General features: G+C 36.2%; 1 protein-coding gene across 1 annotated transcript in view; it reads left to right on the top strand.

The window, feature by feature from the left end:
• Positions 1-767: 767 nt before the first annotated feature.
• Positions 768-22,026, top strand: part of LOC129243006 (uncharacterized) — a 55,934-nt gene continuing 34,675 nt past the window's right edge. Inside the window, exon 1 of the mRNA XM_054880014.1 lies at positions 768-841. Coding sequence (XP_054735989.1) covers positions 792-841 — 50 coding nt within the window. The 5' untranslated portion in view covers positions 768-791. The remainder of the gene's footprint in view (positions 842-22,026) is intronic.

Here is a 22,026-nt window from a genome sequence, read left to right on the forward strand (position 1 = left end):
ATAGGCGCAAACAAAACATAAAAAACGCGGCGCATAGGCTTCGCCGTTTCCGCATTATTTGGTTTGTGCGAAAGGTAGAAAAGACTTCCAAAAGTCTACGTTACGTTTACACATAACGAAATTTTGTTTATTGCATTGTACAGGCACACAAATAAAAGAAAAAGCCTGGCATGACATGGAAAAGGAACCCCACATTTAGCATACAATTAGGCGCTACAGTCAGTCGATGGAGGCCATGGCGTTTGTGGCGTGGGAGAAAATGAAAGCGATGATATTGGCAACGGTAGTGGACTTATACCGTTATTTATTTATCTTCGTGCAGAATGAATGAATTAAGTGAATTTCAGCGCTTACGTCTATCCTGCATTATTATCTTTTCAATTTATGTATTTTTTCTCACTTTGCGTACTTATTTTGTTTATTTTTCTTTTCACTAGAAAACCGTTATATTACTCGTACGTTTTACTCTTGCCACTTGCCTGCTGTTTTTTGTTTTGTTTTTTGCTTTGTTTTTACTTTCGTTTTTCCTATCTGAAGAACAGATTTTAATTTCCTGCAGCAGCTGGGCGAGCAAAACAACAATACAAAACAAGTCACAACAACAACAGCAAAATAGTATAAAAATAAGCAAAAACAACAAGTTGCAAAGGGAAATACCCGCATAATAATATGATAAATAAGAAAAACGCTTTTGATTAGGAAAATATTAGTGGGGAGCAAAAACCTCAGAGCTTTCAATGCTGCAGGCGGAAGGAAGGTTTAACAGCTTGGGAAAAGTGTTGGCAGCTAAAATGACAACCATAACGTACGACGAACAAATGATGTACGTAGGAAGAAAAGTGTAAGTGCTTTCCACCCAAGTATTTTACGGTTTGCGTTATGCTAACAAGAGCTTCAGAATACATCTATGTGTGTAAGTAAGTAAATAAAATTGTTACTTCTTTTGTATGAATGTACGCGTGTAGGTGTTTACGAGTACTTAGAATTAATTTTTATTGAGTGGCCACTTTTCTTGTTTTTCTCTTGTTTCAAAAAGCCAACAATTCAATTATGAAGCAATACTTGCACTTTTCATGAAAGTTTCAATGGATTGCTGCCATTGTAAACAGGCGGGTTCCCTAGGAGCTTACAGCATCGAGTTTAGTTTAGACTCTATTTTTCGGTCACTTGTGTCGTCCTAGTCATTTTACGCACTTGAGAGTTTACAGTTATCTAGCAATGTTATTCGCAAAAAAAAAAAACGTTTTCAAAGTATTTACTGGAAATGAAGATTATTTGGTTGGAATGAAGATCTTTCATAGCAAAAGTCTATATGTCAGGCACCAATACACTCGTCTACTGGGATCCCTTATTTACATTAATCATTGTACTGTGAGAAGGTTCTGTAGGAAGATATATATAAAATGGGTGTAAGTACAAATCAAAGTGAAAATTATTTGCTAATCAGCTGTATGTGAAAGTTAGCTTCTCCCAGTGAGCAAACACTCGTTTTTAGTGAAAATTAAAGCAGGAATATGAGAGCGATGTAGTTTTGATTAGCGCATAAGTACAAATCAAAGATAGTTAATCAATATATGAACTCTGCGCAAACCTAATCATCCAATTTCGTTTTTGAAACATTTTTTTTTATTTAGCAGAAACAGCTATTTAGAGTGATGACGGCTGCCGCCGCTGTTGATATACATTTATGCCCTTATTGCATTTTCCATGATTTCCCGTGATAACTGTTCGCACACCTGTTGAGTATTCACATTAAAGCCTGCGATTGTCTTAGGTTTTTTTGTTCTGGCATAAATCAGAGACTTCAAAAAAAATGTCTGGTATGGTTAAATCGAGCGATATTGCCGGCTATGCCAAATCGCCAAAACGGGAGATTACGCGGACTAAAAACGTTCCCGTCATAATATCCGTGATGTTTGGTAGTCGCACCAACTTGATGAAACCATAAATTAACCAAGCCCTTTTCATCTAATTCCGGCCGTAAGAAGTCGTTTATCATGGACCTGTAACGCTCACTAGTAACAGTGGCCTTATTTCAGATGATGCTCTCAAAAAATACGGCCTATCACTCCTCTCGCATGAATTACGCACCACACAGTGGCTTTGAGTGCTTTCGTTGTTAGGATTGAAGTTGGCTTAACAGTAACTCACACGCTACTGACGACCATCCGGCATTCACTGATGCACTATTTTCACTTTGTGGAACATGTGTAAGTCTTTCACTAAATTTCGCTGTAGGTTCTGTCTAGTGAAGCCCAAAACCGCTATATAGTATTCTCGGCCGAACGAGCAAAGTGCCCTGAAAGGTCTCGAGTCATTCTAGTATGTTCGAGTCAAGCAGTTAAACGCCGGAATGCTGACCCTGTTGGCACAACACGACTAGGAAACCGGCAACTATATCCACACGCTGCCAACAACACCGACCGATTATTAGTAAAACAAAAACTACACAATTATTCCACGCTCTTGCGGAGTATAGCACTCCATTGCTTATCTATTTGCATAGTGCAGCTGTCTAGTTCACGAGTGGGAATATGATTTAGGTACGACGATATTATCAAATATTATAACATCTTTCGATAGGTTCATAAATTTTGCATCGCTGTAATGACGCTAATAAAAACATTTAGAAACCATACTTTGAATATTTTTTTTAAACTTCTTGACAACGGAAACTGCACCACTCAATGAAAAGACGTCTTAAATTCAACATGGAAAACGAGCTCATTCGTATGTAGGCGCAAATGCATACGCATTCTGCATCCTTTCTGAAATAATTTGCGTAGCTCCCCTTTAACAACTGTCAGGGGGATGCCGATGCCCGGGTAGGAGATCTCTGAGACCAATTCAGTCCCCTTTCTGGTAAGCTCATCAGCAATTTCATTTCCCTCTATGTTCCTATCTCCCGGAACCCAGATCAGAGAAATATTACCTGCACACCCAAGAGATTTGATCTCCTCCTTACAGGAGCTTACTAGTTTCGTTCTGTACCATGGCGTCTTTAGAGGCTTGACTATCGGAGAAAATGTTATTATCTCCCTCGCTCTCGCGTTACCTAAGCATTTTGCATGCCTGCAGGATCGCAAATACTTCTGCCTGAAAAGCACTAGCAGTGTTCGGCAGTTTAAAGTAGATAAATAAATTGCCTGATTTAGAGAAAACACCTGCTCCGACTCCCGATACCTAATTTCCGATGAGAGCTGGAGAATGTGGTTGTTTAATTTGGGAAGTCGAAAGAGTAAGCGTTGACATGGAGGCCGCACGTGGCAGCCCAGCAACTGAGTACGGCCACTGACCTTTCCAAAATCTCAGCCATGACTGAGGAAAACGGTCCCGATACCATCAGGATTAAGTAATCGGCGTATGCTACTACCTTAACCCCATCCTTATTTAGCATTATCAGAACTAGCCAAAGTAGGGGCGAAAGGACACCACCCTGTACCATCCCCCTGTGAAGGAATCTGGTGACTTTAGTCCCTCTTGCGACCGCATTAACTTCCCTACAGCCAAGCAGGCACGAGATCCAGAGACAGGTAGGTCTTTCCACTTCTAGTCTATCCAACGCAGTGACAACTGACTCCGCCCTGATGCTATTAAAAGCACCTTCTATATCTATGAAGGCCCCCAAAGCTGCCAAATTCGACTTTGAAATGAATTTCCTGCGAATCGAATAAAGTCAATCCCATGGGCTTTGAACGAACACATGCTAGCTTATATTGTTTAAGTGTGAGGAGTCCCCTTTTAGAATTTTTTTTTATTAAATTTTTGTAGTTTTTAGAAAAATTTTTGTTGACCTCGACAAAAGGCGGTCCCGGGCATCAGAGGGATAGTTATACACCGGAACAATTTAGATACAGCAGTGAGGTTGGAAATTGGGCCTATATTTTGCAGTGTGATTTTTATTGTCACTTTTAAAAATCGGCATAATAAAAGTAAGTCTCAAGTAATCAAGAAAAACCCAACAGACATCCTAGAGTGTCAGTCAGGGAAGGACAATTTTTAAGCAAAATAACTAAGAGACCATCCACATACATACGTACATATAATATTAAGTGGAAATTTTTAAGTTAGCAACTGCTCTACTTAAGTATATCCTTATTAGTGAAGCATAAATTTTCGAAATTGAGAAAACTATTTAAAATTCGAAAGTCTTCATCGGTAAAATCGTTATCAGAAATATCCGAGATAAAGGTAGACGCAACAAAGTCTGCATTTCCTTTACAAATCACTTTTTATCTCTACAAGATTCCTGCATAATAATAAGAAGTGTATATATATATTATATATATATATATCTTTAATATATAAAGCTTTAATAGTATTTCACCGATTCAGCGTACTGAAAGAACATCGAAAACTATATCAGTCCAAGTCCTCCAGCTGCTGTATGGTATAGCATCAGCGACATGAGCGTCGCCTACCAATATGGGCTGTTTTAACCACTATGCAGCTGCAGATGGGCGAAACTATGAATTAATTGTTCACACAATCACGATTAATGCTGAATCATTTACTAAATTCATGCTTTGCGATGATGCTTCGATGTTTTCCTGATAATTAAATACTGGTATTCGTATGCCCCGAATTGCTGTGTACCACACAGAAACATACTTGTGCACTTACCACCATAATCATCGCTAACAATTTAAAATTAATATATTTGCCACTAACTTCAAATGTCTGTAGATGCTACTTTTGCCATTTGCAGGCTCAGACATTAGATTTCCATTTATATGCATGAAGTCTATAATTATTATTTGTGCATCGACTGTAATGCGTTCACTGGCTTTCTGCTAAATTTTGATCTCAGTTTCTGCATTTGCGTTGTGTAGCTATTAATTTTCACGTGTCATCTACAAATTAGTTGATTGCAGACAATCGCTTTGAAGGCGCTCGAAATGTGTTGGAGGAGATTAATAGCATAATAGGTTTATTCGACTAGTTTTACAGTAAATTTGCAATGATATTCTGGCAATTCGCTCTATCAGCGTTCTCAAAGAGAAGGCCGTAAACTATTATTCAAAGCAGTAAACGAAGCCAATGAATACTTGTAAATTTCGCGAGCAGTTGGTAGTTTGCTTACATTAAAAATTAAAAGGGAAATAAGAAAAATCTGGCACATTCCTTAGAGTCCAAAATATATCTACTTACTTATTTCATATAAAAATTCTTTGACCTGTAGTCATGGTTCAACGATAAAACACATTTTAGTCAAAACCAAATTCGGCCAAAATCGCGTAAACGGGCCTATCAAGAAAAAGAACTGTGCAGCACTCGATCTAATTTTTCGTTAATATGGTCGGTGTTGTACCATCCACTGTTTTTGTTATAGAATAAATTTTATGTTGACTATGACAGAGTTTGGCGGCCCCCGTGGTCGAATGGATGCATGGTCCCGTTCGCGAGTGCATAAGTTCAAATCTCCGTGCATGAATATCAAATAATAGAAAATGTTCTTCTAATAACGGCCGCAACTTGGAGGGCAATGGCAAACCTAAGAGTGCATTTCACCATAAAAAATTTACACATAAAAACCATTTGCCTTTCGGAGTCGGTTTAAAACTGTAGGTCCCTCCATTTGTGGAATAATATTAAGGCTGTGCGCCACAAATAGGAGGAGGAGCTCGACCGAACACTTAACACAAGTGTACGCGCCAATTATTTATTTATGACAGAGTTTAAATGGTGTTTATACTTTCAATTTTAATCTTTAGAACCTTTTTCTATAACAAACCTTTATATAATATTTACTTTTTTAAAAGCTAATTTTAATTTTGTGATTGGCTTAAATACGATTAGCTCTTTTCCCTGCTCTCAAATTGCTATTAGCAAAAACTTTCCCTATACAAAATATCACCTCCCCTTAAAATGAAATGTGTCTTTACTCTCTCAGTTTTTTCTAACTTGCGTACGCGCACGCCAAAAGCTAATAATTTTAGATTTTTTTAAGTTATCAAAAGTTATCAGCTTTGCTGTTCTGTTTACAAAAATTATTGAAAGAAAAATATAATAAAATGGAATGGGAAAAAACGTTTACTAAATTAAATAATATAAAGCAAAATCATATAATATGAAACAAAATTAAAAACAATTAAATAAAAGAGAAGAAGAATAAAATAAAACAAATAAAAAATAATAGAAAGAAAAAATAAAATAAAATAGTATAAAGCATAATAAACTGAAAGAATGAAAAAACTAAAAAATAAAATTAAAAAAATAAAACTGCTAAATATAAACAAATAGAGAAATACAAATTAATAAAGAATTATATTAAAGATTAATAAAAAATTAAATTAAAACACACAATAAAAAGATAAAAAATAAATAATACAAAATCGAACCAAAACCAAAATCACTCGGAATTAAATAAAAATAAAACAAATACCAACAATAAATGATGAAAACTTTCAATAAAACCAAATAAAATACATAAAAAGTAATAAAGTCCCATGTCGATGGTCGTTAGTGTTCGGCCCTTTTTTCATGCCTTTTTTTTTGTTAAAATATTATTAAAATACAAAATTTAAATAAAAAAATCTATCCGGATATGTTAAGTTAAAGCTTAGAAGATACCTGCTGGCGAAATATATAATATGATAGATAAAGCGCCGACCCATCGACATGGGATTAGGGTATAAAATCATATTTCATTTAGCAAACATAAAATAAAGTAAAAAATGAAAACATAAATTTTAAAAGAAAAAAATATTTTATACATAAATGTAAATAAAAAAATAAACAAAATTAATAAGATTGAAGAAGATATAAAAGAAAATAATATAAAACATTTATAAAAAATTTGAAAGAAATAAAAAAAGAATAAAAAAAAGAAAATAAAAATAAGAATGAAAAGGTCAAAAATAAAGTAAATAAATAAAAAATAAAATAAATGTATGTGAAGCAAAATAAAATGATATAAAACAAATTACAACTGAAAAATGGTTAATAAACTAAAATGCAAAATCAAAAAAAAAAATAAATACAGAAATAAAATCAAATAATTAAATACTGTATTATAAAACAAAGCAAGGTTAAATTTAAAAAGTAAGGTAGCCCACAAAAAAATAAACAAAATAAAGAAATCGAAACACAAAAACAAAACACAATATAAAAATGAAATAAAAATAATAAAAATTCAAAAATTTAATAATAATTACTTTTAATAAAACCAAATAAAATAAAAACTAATAAAATTAAAAAGCAAATTTAATGAATTCAAACAAAATAAAGTAAAAATTAAAACTATAAACCTAGCAAACACAAACACAAAACTAAAAAACTATTGCAAATATAATATGTATTGAATCGCAGAGTCTTGTTGGAACGTATTCTCGTTTATTCGATTAAACAGGAAGTGAAAAAATGTGTGATTTAATGGCATTTAGTCTGTATAATATAGGCGATCTGGTGACTGAAATCCAGAGCAATCTTAAATTATGGAGGGAACACTTCTCGAACCTGTTAAACAGTGATAGCTGTGCATGTCACAGAAAATGTGAAGATCCCGATACCAACGACCAAATATTTACAATACGCCAAATCTTGGAAAAGACCCATGAAAGGAGAATCGACACACACCATCTTTTCGTCGATTTCAAAGCTGCGTTCGACACTACGGAAAGGAGTTACTTGTATACCGCGATGTCTGAATTTGGTGTCCCCACAAAACTAATACAGCTATGCAAGATGACGTTGCTCAACTCCAGCACCGCCGTCAGAATTGGGAAGGACCTCTCCGAGCCGTTTGATACCAAACGAGGTTTCAGACAGGGTGACTCGCTGCCGTGTAACTTCTTTAACCTGCTGTTGGAGAGCATCGTACGAGCCACAGGACTTAATCGCTCAGGCACAATTTTTTATAAGAGCGCACAATTGTTGGCGTATGCCGATGATATTGACATCATCGGCCTTAACAACCGCGCTGTTAGTTCTGCCTTCTCCAAACTGGATAAAGAGGCAAAGAGAATGGGTCTGGTGGTGAACGAGGACAAAACAAAGTACCTCCTGTCTTCAAACAAACAGTCGGCGCACTCGCGTATCGGCACCCAAGTCACTGTTGACAGTTATAATTTTGAGGTTGTAAAAGACTTCGTTTATTTAGGAACCAGCATTAACACCGACAATAATGTCAGCCTTGAAATCCAACGTAGAATCTCTCTTGCCAACAAGTACTACTTTGGACTAAGTAGGCAACTGAGCAGTAAAGTCCTCTCTCGACGAACAAAACTAACACTCTACAAGACTCTCATCATGCCCGTCCTAACGTATGGCGCAGAAGCTTGGACGATGACAACATCCGATGAAGCGACGCTTGGAGTGTTTGAGAGAAAGATTCTGCGTAAGATTCTTGGACCTTTGCACGTTAACAACGGCGAATATCGCAGGGGATGGAATGATGAGCTGTATGAGCTTTACATAGACATAGCGTAGCGAATAAAGATCCAGCGGCTACGTTGGCTGGGTCATGTCATCCGAATGGATACAAACGCTCCGGCTTTGAAAGTATTCGATGCGGTATCAGGTGGTGGTAGCAGAGGAAGAGGAAGGCCTCCTCTGAGGTGGAAAAGGACTTGGCTTCACGTGATGTGTCCAATTAGCGCCGGTTAGCACGAGAAAGAAACGACTGGCGCGCTTTGTTAAACTCGGCCAAAATCGCGTAAGTGGTTATCGCGCCAATTAAGAAGAAGAATAATATAGGTAATGCCAGATTTGTGATATATTATCAATTTCAACAAAAACAATTAGCAAAAAATTAAACCAAACTAACTAAATTGAATAAGACAAAACCAATTAAATCAAACAACAACAACAAATTAAATAAAATTAGAAGAACTTGCCTAAAAAAATTAAAAACAAAATAAAATATTGAGTTGGAGAATAAGTTTGTAGCGTTTTACTTTTATTTAAGCAATAAATATATCAACCAGTTAATCAATTATATATTCGCCGTTGCTGTTTCCAATCTATAATAAAAATATAAATTCAAGTTTAGAAAATAAAATAAAATAAAATAAAATAAAATATTATAAAATAAAATGAATGTGACATCAACATAACGAACAATATAAAATATAAAACTAAACAAAGGGAAGTAAAATAAAACTGACTGAAATAAAGTACCGTGCGACTAGCAAGTTTTTGCAACTACGCAGAGTATTACAGTTCCTGCGAAAAAATAAAAACTATTCGCAAGAAACTTCATTTTCCTCATATCCACTCGCATATTTCACGTTAATGGAAATCTGGGGAATGTAAACGAAAAACTCATAAAGAAATACGCGCCAAAAGACAGCAACGTGCAATCATTCATTACTCCATCGACGTCGCATAAATACTGGAATTTCAAGTTGGCGTCGTCACTGGCGCAAAGTGATTGAACTGAAATAAAACTGGAAATGAAGTAGTGAACGTAGAGTAGATTTTAATATCGCAGCAAGTGGTACGTGCATGCAGCTGAGATTATTGCTAAAAGAGCACTACATCAATTGGCAAGCGGGCAATTATAGACCAAGCATACACACACAACGCTCATATACTAGGTATGTCCATGCATCCATTAGATTGCGTAACATAAGAGGACAGGAACGGTAGGCTTATGTACTCAAGCAGTATTGTCAACAGTTCGCTATCAAAAAATACTAGTAAATATATACAAAAGACTTCCTCTGTAGGAAGAAGGCGCTCTTGGATGATCGTTTTAACCCATTAATTGTGGTTTCATTAAACGGAACCGAAGGAATGAAACGGTGGAGAATGAATGACAGCGGCAATTTTTAGGAGGATAAGGAAGATATTTTAAGGAGGACTTTCAGATAATTCGGACAGAGAAATGCTTTATGGAAATGAGAAAATTTCGCAATTTGTAGGGAGGCAAGATGCCTAAATGTTAGCCAAGCAAAAGCAAAACAGTTGATTTGTGGATCATTATAGCATCCATCCTCCTCATCCTCCATACCATCTCATCATCCTCCAGACATCTGCCATATAAAGGGTTCGAAGTTATATCGAGTCTCATAAGATGGATACCTATCAGACAGTGTCCGATAAAGATCACCTCAACTACCGAAAGTTTCCTTCTGGAGTACCAGTGATCCACATATCTTTGTTAAAGTATCATTAAACTACAGCAAAATTATTAGTGACTTACATACATTTCGTATGTGAATTATCAATTTCATTAAAAACAACATATAAAACAAAGAAGAAAATAAAAATAAATAAAAAAAATAATTCCTCACCTTCTTGAACAAACAAACGAAAACTTTCACTTTTATTTTAATCACCCATATAACGGCCAATCCAAACCTCCTAGTTCACAAAACGAGTTTCTAGTTCCGGAAAGTTACGCTAAATACCAAGCCACATTCTAAATAGTTCAGGTACAGGTTCGAGAGTGAGATTAGTTGTACAGGCAGCAAAATTACCAATCGGATGTGTGTGTGATGATTATTAATTGCTATCGCTCCAATCACTGGGGGCATGATACCAAAACAAATGATTTCAATTGATTTCGATTTATAGCTTTGAGCCTGAGCCCATGTCAAGTTTTTGTCCATACAATCATTTTGCTACGGCGCTGTGACCCCATTGGACGTCCTCAATTTCGTGCTCGCTGTGGATTCCAGTCTAAAGGAACTCTGCTGACTGCACTGGTTTGCGCAGATTATGCCCTATCCAGCGCCATTTTCATTCCCGAATCTCAATATTTATTGACTTTTGGTTACATTTGTTGGTAAGGTTCGCGTTCGAGATCTAGTATTCGTGCCACCAGATACGAAGGAAGGATGAACACAGCGGTTCAAACTGCTTAAATTTTGTTTGTTTCTTCATCGGATACTAGCCAAGTTTCCCAGCCATTAGATGTGTAATAGATTTGATTTGAAAAATTCAAATTGATTGCACAATCTTCACTAATTTTGCGTAGAGCCATTCATAACTTTTGCTTTTCAAAGATAATCTCTCTCAAATGTCGGCCACACTTGCGCCGTGATTCGGCCATTTATAAACACCATTTCTTAATGACTCGCTGAAGGACTTCGGTCGGTATCTCGTGAATAGTTTTAGTATTGTTGGTTTCTAAACCCTCAATCGAAGATGGTTTATCCACAAAGCATTCAGACTTAACAAACCCCCCCCCCCCCAAATAAAAGTACGAAGGTGTGATATGATATGATATTGTTTGCAAATCCATTGGTCTGAGACAAGGGGAGAGATAAATTGCTTACACAAACGACGACGTACTAAATCCGTTGTTGCAAAGGCTGTATGGCAAATAGTGCCATCGTCGGAACCAAACGTTGTGGAGATCACGGGCTTCAATTTTCGGCACCATAAAGTCATTTATCATGGTGTGATAGCGTTCGACATGCACTGTTACATTGGCGCGATTGGCACAGGCCGTACCAAACGGTTGTTTTTTGTTGGATGTTTCGGGTTCCTCTTCAGCCAAAATACGGCAATTTTGTTTATTGGCGTAGCCATTGAACCAAAAATGGGCCTCATCGCTGGACGGTTGGCCTGAAGTTGGCCTGAGCGTGCGAAGAAACTTTTCACTGAACTTCGATTTTCATAATGCAAAAGTACGATTTATAAACTGAGGAGGACAACGATGCCGATGCGTTTGGATTGTCGAGGAAGTTAAGCAATTGAGGGTAATTATCCGAAAGGGATAATTTCAAGGATGATATTTGACAGCGGTTAGTTGTGATTTGCTAAGCTTTTATTTTTTTGTTACATAATTGATGCTGTAGGTTTTGACAAGCTTAGTTATTGAGCGATACTCAGTTGAATAATGCGTAAAAGGGGATCAAACGTTTTATGAAAATTGTCGTTCTATAAGAAGTGTATTTCGCGCATTGCGTGTTTTTTTCATTCAGCAGAAGCGGCCATCTGAGTCAATAATCAGTACATTAACAAGCATAACTGGCGCATTTGGAATAGTCTTAGTGTGATTTGGATTGGACTTGGCTTTCTTCAAAAATGATGCCGGTAAAGTTGTTACGGCGAGCGGAAATTGTTATCGTAGCAAGATAACAAACTTTCTATGGCTTGAATTCGATGACATGAACTAAGACAATGTGTGGCTTTAATGGAACGGCGCCAATTGCCACACAGTGCGCTAAACATGGACCCTATTGTTAATGAAGTTCCCAGGCCGCATAATCTCATGAAACAGCAATGAACGCCGAGATCTTACAATTCGATACATTGGGCTTCTTTCGCTAAGGCTACATAAAAAGTGAGATATATTAAAATGTTTTTTGCAAAGCTTCCATCACAATTAAGAGTAATAATATAAAATAAATTTAGTTAAGAAAAACTGCTTTTTCGTATTTCACTTGAAGTTAGTAAACTTGGATTTCTTCTGTTTTTCTATGAAAATGAACTTTGCAATATTTTACACGCTTATCTTCTACTCCATAAAGAAAATGTGTAAGATCATCGTGTCTGTACATGGAAAATATTAACAAAAAAATTATGGCGAGCGATGACCGAAGTATAATAGAAAATATTAAGACCTTCTAGCACCCCTTTTCTTTTAGATCTATCTTAACAAAATGGTGCGGACGCACTAGTTGAATGCTGAATGAATCACTACTTCAACCTTATAAAAATTATCTATTTTCACAGCCTATCATTAGATATGATGCAAAACTACGATTTATGGCTTCATCACAATGGGCTGGGTTCTCTAAACTGCTGCAAAAACAAAGAAGCCTGTTTCTGTCCGTTCATCTCTTTGGACGCGCTATCTCCGAAGTGGTGAAACTAAATTTAACGGCACTCTTACTCATATGTTAAATCGTTTTTTGCGCAAATTATTGACTGCTTTCTATACTAAGAATGTTAATGATCAGTTGGCGCTGCAGTCGAAACATTTTTAAACATCCTAGTACTTAGCCGACATAGAGATGGATTTTTTTAACGCCGTACCGCAGGCAGTCTATACATTCCTGACTAAACTGGCAGTCGTAATTATTTTGGTCAGGTTTATCTACCAAATGCTTAGCGAAGAAATCGGTGGAGCGGCATCCTTCTCCAGTGGCAGTTGAATTGGGGCACTACGTCCTTTTTTCTTTTTCTAGTAACGTATTGTGGCTAATAACTTGTTGGAGGAGCTGTGAAGAAGGGGCTGGAGGGTGATTGCCTGCTCAGATGACTAAGCGTTTACTGGAAGTGTACTATATACATATGAGCTGATGCAAGGACACTTAAACTAAGATGAAAAGTGTTCCGTTGACTCTGGTCTCTCTGTAACATTCATCAAAATGGAGTTCTTCGTATTTAAGAGCAGATACAGGATGTCCAGAACTCAACCTCTATAACTGGCTTTGGTTATTAACAGAAAGTTAACGTGAAAGCTCAATATTGAGAGAATCAAATAAGCAGCGGTTGCTTTGTAAGGTAGTTAGGGTGCATAGCAAGACAAATGGTGGTGACAGTTTATGAAGTTATGATTCTCTCAAAGCATTGAACTCATCGTTATGTTCTCTTATGTGCTTATTTGCATCAATTTTCTTCTAAAGAACGCCTGCATGAACTGGAACATAAATTACGACTTTTGCTTCACTTTTAACATCGATGTATGTACAAAATAAACTACATATATGATTTTCGTAATTGAGACCCTGTAGGTGTATCGAGTCTTGTATATGTCCATATATTTCTGCTTTTTGCTATCCGAGTACCCTTGACTGCTTCTTGTCACCCGTGTTCAATTCAGTTTTCGATCGACGTTAGATTATTTCCAATTTTCCCAACCAAACGTTTATAGTTACGTTTCATTAACCAAAAGGATTGTTTTACTTTTTACTATCAGGAGCGTATTTATTGTAATAATGCATATGTGGGCATATTTTACTACCCTCGTAAATATCTATGGGATACATGACAGCATTTTGCTTAATTCAGTCATTTGAGAATTCGCTTCCGCTTGTATCTTTTACAGGAAACCCTTTCTATTAGCCGCAACACGTGCCACAGAGGTCCCTGTTGTGCTGTTACTCTTAACAACTCGAATTATTTAGTTCAAACTTTATATTTCCAATTTCTCCCCACGCCTAATTTGGGATTGTGAAAAGCCACCTTTCATCCTAATGTTGTGCTCGTGTGAAAACTGCTGTGCAATATTTCTAAGGCAAATGTTTTCGTACTATACAGGGCGTTCCGAATATAAGTACGCTTAAAAATTAAATAAAATGAAAAAGTTCCGGTATTCTTGGTTTTTTTAATTGAAATATAATGTAATTAGTTGTAACGTGATTGCTTTGGGCAGTGCACAGGTTCGAATTCCGGGAGCGAAATACCAGTTGATTGAAATAGTTTTTTCACAGCGGTTGCTCCTTGGCGGATAATGAAAAACCTCCGAGTATATTTCTGTCATGAAAAACGTCCTAATAAACAAAAACTATCTGCCGTTCAAAGTCGGTTTGAAGAAAATATCAAAACGCGCTTCATAAATAAATAAAAGAGATGGCCAAACACCCAAAAAATTTCGGCCAAAAATTAATTACATAGTCTTGCCATGAATTCCGTAACAATTTTTTCAATGCATACAGCGAGAACATTGTCTACTCATAAATTATACTCAGTTTCGTGGCAAATTTCGCTTGTTAACAATGGAATGGGGAGCTTGAGGTAAAAGTGCAAGTAAGCTTTACGAATTGCTGAAAAAACTTAATATTTTGAGAATGTTTGTTTACTACACGATCAATCGTTTCTCCCAAACGTCTGAAGTGGCAGACAGAAAAAGAAGTGATGGTCCTCACGGGGTTCGAGCCAGTGCAGTCATAAAAGCCGTTCGAGGAAGAACTCGCAAAAATCTCCTTAGAAAGCAGAAAATCAGGCCCAGGGAAATGAATGTATCGACCAGATCCATGTCAAGACTAATTAAAGATGATCTCCACATGAAAGTCTTCCGTCGCTCAACTAGTCATCTTTTGACAACGCACGTAAAGAAAAGAAGTTTTTAATAAGCAAAATGAAAAAATCTATACTAAAACTTCTAAAGACACAAAAAATATTGTTCAAATGGTTCTGCATGTCCAACACTCAGCCTCCGTAATGGTTTGTTGGAGAGTGAGTGTCTTGTAAAGGCGTTACATCTCTTAATTTCTGCGAAAAAGATGATAAGACCGGGGCAAAAGTGTACCAGGAGGATGTCTTAGAAGGCATGGTGAAGCAGTTGAGCGGTATTCTCTTCAATAGAGAGCAATGGATTTTTCGCTCCAGTCCATAAGGCAAAAACCACCCAGCTGTGGCTGAAAAACAATATAGTCGTAGAATATTGGCTCTCTGGAAGCGCATATCTGAATCTATTGGACTACAGTTTGTGCTCAGAATTGGAGAGCATGGCCTGTCAATCTTTGATCCGAGCAGCAACGTCAATATCCATGGAAACCGGGCGTGCGGCAATACCTGAATGGCCTAATCATTTGAAGGTCTGTGTAGAAGCAAATGATGACCATTTCGAATGAAAATTTGAAATTTATTTTTTTGATATTTACATAATTAAGTAAAACGAACTTCATTAAAAAAATATTCGAAGACGGACTTAACTTGTAACAGAACTTATGACAGGACTAAGTATAATCGTTGACGCCAATCGTTTGAGAATTGTTCACTATTCTAAAAAATTCCATTTGCCTGATAGTGATTATAGGTACACCCAGTTTTTTCGTATTTGTATGTGCATATATAATATATGCATATATGTTTAGTGTCTTTAACAACACACATATGTATATACACTTAGACATATATACATACATTTCCTTCCTGACCTAGACATCTGAACATCTGAGCATGAGTAGCTACAAGCCTGAAAAGCTCACTTGTACATACATAGGATAAAATGTCGTTACGTATGTATGTGCATGTGAAATGGGCACAACAAGGTATGGCATATTGGTATGTACGGGCTAGCAATTATACACTCTTGCCAATTATTGCTAAGTATAAATCAATGTAACCGCTTACAAAACATTTTCGTGACAAGTTCACAGATTGTCAGTGGGAATTGCACTACAGCGCCATTGATTGTTTATTTACATAAGTTCGTGCGTGAGTACATGCATACACATATATGCGTAGAGAAGAACGATGCAATAAATATTGGGTTAACTTTGCTAAAAATCCAACCCCATATTAAACAAGGTAAACATGTCGTTAAGAGACACAGATGAACCCGGAGGAGTGGAAGGTATTTGTAGTAAAATTAGTAGATGAAGAGAAAACTAATGTGATAGTGACTGAATCCATACCAATAAACAATAATAATTTTGCATCCGTAGTGCGAGCAAAGACAGATACGTCGACCTAAAAGATCCTCTATGGTCTACTACATGCTTTAGAAATAGTTAATACATGTATTACATCAGGTTCCATTTAATCTAGATGTTCCCAGCCTCAGGTTGCGAATTGGTTGAAAGCCAAGATCTTTCAGTAAATTTTCCGCCTTGCGCACAAATTTTAGAGCATTCTTGATTTCATTCGGATGCAATTGATGTCGATGAAAGATGCGCAGTCTTCTCTTTGCCAAGGCAATACAGTTGCACAAGATATGCACAGGATATCCTCCAGACAGAGTCTGCACTCTGTTTCATTCCCAATGTGCATTTTGGAGAGATGGTAATTTATTTAATGGCGACCTGTCAGAAAACCAACTATTTCCCTTTTGTCTACTTTACGCATGTTATGCAGTTCCCTGTTGTAGGTAATAGCATAGACAGACGGTGATATCAATCGGAATTAACGGCCTAATTCGGAATTATCGGAGAAATTAAGTGCAACTAATCCAGATGAACTACTAGACTTAATTCCCATAATTTAAGCAGAAGGGGAAAATTTTCAATGGGTAAGATCTATTGTGGGTGAAAGATAATCAAAGTTTTAAAAAGAAGAACGAGAAAGAGAGAGACAGAGAGAAAGAACAAGAGAAAGGATGAAATGCTAGCTTGCACTAACCCGTTCGAAATTACATAAATTGTTTTTATATTTCAGAGCAGTTTGAGAAATTGCAATTGAAGAATTTTTTAATAAATATTTACTTATTAGTATCACGTGAGGTAATAACCATATTTGTTGCCTGCGGTCCATTTTTTACTGAAAACCTATCCAATAAACAAATTAGCTCACTAATCCGCCTAAAAACCGTCTGTCACACCATAGATTGACACCACGGCAATTCGGATTAACGCCTCCGTCTGTCAATGCCATGAAAGATTTTATAAATGTTTGGCATGACGGAACTCTTGTGTGACTTTCCAATGGGTAATTCTTTGAGTATTCTCTCAACTATTGCCTCTAAATTTAGCTTCTGCCAATTGATACCAGAGTGAATCCCTAGCGAGTTCAACAGCAATTTCATTACCTTTTATTCCAGAGTGACCCGAAACCTAACAAAGTGCAATTTTATTTGTTGCACTAAGTTGGTTTAGCATATCAAGGCATTCGTATACTAGTTTCGATCCTAAAAAATGTAAAGTTAGTGCTTTTAATACAGCTTTACTCTTCGAGTATATATTTACAGTGACGTGAGCACTCTTATTGTCCACACCAATTAAAGAGCAAGCAATATGTGGCATCATATACGCTTATCTAAAAAGTTTCAAACTTTGCAACCAACTTCTATCAAAAATTTGCATTTTTGAACCACAATTTTTCTGAGTATGCAGTTTTATAGCCCATTGAATTTTAATATAACAAAGTGCACGTTTCAAGTGACTACAAAAAGCTTTTGATTTTTAACAATTTTTTTCGCTGAGTGTCACACCTTTCTTGTGATATTTAGTACATGCTCGAATTTTTTTATAAAGGGTTTTTAGGGCGGTCGCCGTGGCCGAATGGGTTGGTGCGTGACTACCATTCGGAATTCCGAGAGTGAGCGTCGGTTCGAATCTCGGTGAAAGATCAAAAAATTAAGAAAACGTTTTTTCTAATAGCGGTCGCCCCTCGGCAGGCAATGGCAAACCTCCAAGTGTATTTCTGCCATGAAAAAGCTCCTCATAAAAAATATCTGCCGTTTGGAGTTGGCTTGAAACTGTAGGTCCCTCCATTTGTGGAACAACATCAATACGCACACCACAAATAGGAGGAGGAGCTCGGCCAAACACCCAAAAAGAGTGTACGCGCCTATATGTTGTTTTAAAATAAAACATATGCTATAAGAATTCAGATTATTTGAGATTTCGCTATTTTTAATCAAAATGTAGCTCCTAACTATTATCATTTAAATGCCTACCATGAGCATGTCTACAGACTGTCACAGAAGAATTAAAATTATCAAGGGCGTGCTCACACATTATCGCCACATTATTGCATTGAGTTCAGCAATCTTGATCCAAATTTTGTGCTTCAGCTCTAATATCGTTGTAGGCTTATTCACATAAACTTTACTTTTCAAAAAACTCCACAAAAAGTAGTCTAGTGGAGTTAGATCGCACGATCTAGGTAGACAGTTTATGCCACCATTACGTGAAATTAATCGAGCGCGAAACGAAAATCGCAATAATGCAATACATTAAATATATACGTAATTATGAAAGTATCCATGGTTAAAGTAGTCTAATTGACAAATGTCAAAGATGACATAAAAAAGGTTCCATCCGGGAATTATTCACTACTGACGTCAGTCTTTTGTGACATTATTTTAGCAACATCACTTCATTTTTTGTGAAGAATGTAAAGCTCAATGAATATGATTTTTATTTTGTTTTTATTATTCAATGTTTTTTGATTTGTTTTATAAGATTTATAATTTTGGCAAATGACGTCGTACGTTATCACATTTCACACTTGTGAACTACAAAGCTGCAGTACCTATACACACAGACAAGCAATAGAGCGCGTGATGGATTGCCCTCGCTCTAAATAATTTGTTAAACACTATAACACGAAATGGTGTTCGAATTAAATCTTAGTGAACTCGTTTGCTTTATAGTTCGAATTCAAGTGTTTAACTGTACTTATCTTTCTACATACATATACATATGTATGTCTACGGGTATATTGAACTTCTTAAGCTGGCCTCTTTCACTTTCCCGTTTTTTATTTCTTAAATTTGATTTTTTAATGTTTAGTGAAATAGACATTTTTTTGCCAGGGATAACCTAATTCATAATTAATTTGATTTATCCAGTCAAGAGTATTTTTTTCTTTCTCCTGTGATCTCCACCTTCTTTATTATCGAAACAACACTCTTAATTATCATAATTAATAACTGAAAACTTAAAATATAATACTTTAATAAAGCTGCAGAAAGAAAATATTGGATAGGGTGATTTAATGAAATCGCTAACTATTTTCTAAATTAAACACAACAAAATTTGTTGAAATATTTTATTTTATTTCACAATGTTTTTTAATCTATGACAACTACGTATGTAGCCCGCTAAATATAATAATTGGTACCATTGACTGTTCAGATCCACTCGGCCAAAATTTATTTTGTCGCCTTCATAATAGGCTCCATTCGAAGCAATACACAAATGCCAACGGTGCAATCCATGCGTTTTCTTTCCACAAATTGCGTTCGTAGAATCATTTGGAACGCGTACCGAAATTTCTAGTGCACAACACCATGATAATCAAAGAAAACGAGTAGCATGACTTTCACTTTTGACCGATTTTGACGTAGTTTTTTGGGCTTCGGCTCGGATAGTGCCATTCAGCGGTCTGTTGACTGGTTTGCATGTCAAACTCATATACCCACTTCTCATCACCTATTATGATGCGTTGGATAAACTTGTTGTCCGAATTCACTTATTCCCTTGCTCAAGTATGCCTTCAGTCACCTTCTTTCGATGAATTTTTTGAAAGAAATTGAACTCTCTTGGAACGAGTCGAGCAGCCACGCGGCTCATGCCCAATTGGTGGTGTAAAATGTTGCGAATTGATTCGATTCCCTTCGGGTAATATGGACGTCAAATGACGGTGTATGCTGTGGTAAGGAGGTTTGGATCTATAGCCCGGTAATTTAGTCTGCGTTGTGCCATTGTTAGGCAGTCGTATAGAATATAGTATGTTCTGCTGTTTCTTGTTCTTCTTTGTAAAGTCTACAGGAATCGTTTTCTATCGCATCTATCTTTTTCATGTGATAATTAAGTTTACAGTGTCCTGTTCGTAGTTCAGTGTAAAGTTGTATGTCCTTTCTGCTTATGTTAAACATTGCTTCTGCCTTTATCCGTTCTGGATCTATGAATCTTTGCGACTGCCGCATGCCCGATTGGGCTCTCCAGTAGTTGATGAGGTCTCATTGTTCCTGCTTACGTAGAAAGGCACTTTTGGCACAAGCTGTTATTTACCTCTCAGAAAGGTTCAGAACTTATGAAGGGAGTGTTTGCCCGCTATTTCACTGAAGTGTCCGAAATTCCATTTCCTTCGTGTCCCTCCTGTCCTCGAACCCACATCAAGGAAACAAAGTTTCTTGATGCTAGGGTCTTGAGGAAATATTCCAGCGATTTTAGAGCTTCTTGACTGTCAGAGAGAATGTTAATATGGGCACCACGCGTGCCTCTTCGTAAACATTATCTGGCACACAGCTCTAAGGCGAATTTCTATCTAGCCAGGAAAACATATTTAAATATTTTATTCATATTTCAATATTTCATATAATTTCAGAACACCATATATTTCATACATATATTATTTGCAACCCTTTGTTGAGTGTATGGCCGAGCTCCAAGTTGGAAGTTCTTATAAGTTGTATGCCGCTTCCAAATAGCACATGGATTTTTTAGAAGCTTTTTCATAGCAAAAATACACTCGGGGACTTGCAGTACCTGTCAAGGGACACCGTTATTAGAAAAAACATTTTCTTCATTTGGTGTTTTGCACCTGGTGTTACGAATCCTACGGCGGCGGCCACCACCATTGTCTCTAAAACATCTGCAAAAATTTCGCAGTCTGCTACTCACATCCCAACTAAGCTTTAAGATGTAACTATCGCATCTTCAATATAATAAATATTTTAGCTTTTCCTACACTATTCAGCCGAGTTTGCCAAATTTCATAGGCAGAGATACCACTGCAGTAAGCAAATGGCCATCTCTCACCTGCATTTCTCCCTATCAAAGAAATTAATAGGGCCCACGAGTCCTTGATGAAAAAGTGATGCCCAACATTCGCCGTAATGAATAGCAGAAAGCGTATCAAGAATTGTAATTTTTTTCTATTTCGTCTGCTGGGTAACAATGGTAGCTCTTTAATTTCTAATTATCTACTTACGTAGCTAATCTAAACTTTGATTTTCAAAGGAAATGAAGTTAATGAATTTGGGAACTGAATTAGTGCACATAATTAATGGTATTTCATATATGTACATTAGGGTGCGTCAATTTGTTTTTTTTTTTTCGAAATAGTTCTTAGCATTTTCGTATTATGCATAAAATTTTAAGAAAAAAGTCGGTTAGAGCTTGAGTCTGAAGTCAATTTCGAGCTCATAAAATTAGGAAAAGCTATCATTAATTAACAAAAATTATTATAAAGGGTAATATTTAATATAACTAACGTGAGCTTTTTGATTAAAAAACTGCTTTATTAAAAAACTTTTTATTTAAAAAACTGCTAGATGGCGCTACAAAACAGGGTACAGTGGAATCGCGTTAATTTTTTTACAGTATTGTACCTAAAGTGACTGTATATATATTTTTGCTTTTTATGTTTAATCAAACTAAAACTATATTAGCAAAACAACCAAAAGCACTCAAATTTTATAATATTTCAAAAATGTATTCAAAAATATTAAATTATTTAATAATAAAATTTCATTTTTTGATATTTTTTGTTTAATTTATAAGGTTTCAGACCCTATTTTTATCTATTTTCTATTTTCGTAGCCATAACTTCCTCTCTAGCTGTTAGCTTCTTTTAGAATTTGGTAGGCGCGAAATTGACTTTAGAGCTACGTTCTACAAATTTTTTTTTAGAAATATGTGTAGAATCTGAATATGCTAGAAACGATGTAGCAAAAAGATAATTACTTAGAAATTGCGCCACCTTAATTTACATATGCAGATATGCAAGTAT

Source organism: Anastrepha obliqua, chromosome 3 (assembly GCF_027943255.1).
Source record: "Anastrepha obliqua isolate idAnaObli1 chromosome 3, idAnaObli1_1.0, whole genome shotgun sequence".
Taxonomy (NCBI): domain Eukaryota; kingdom Metazoa; phylum Arthropoda; class Insecta; order Diptera; family Tephritidae; genus Anastrepha; species Anastrepha obliqua.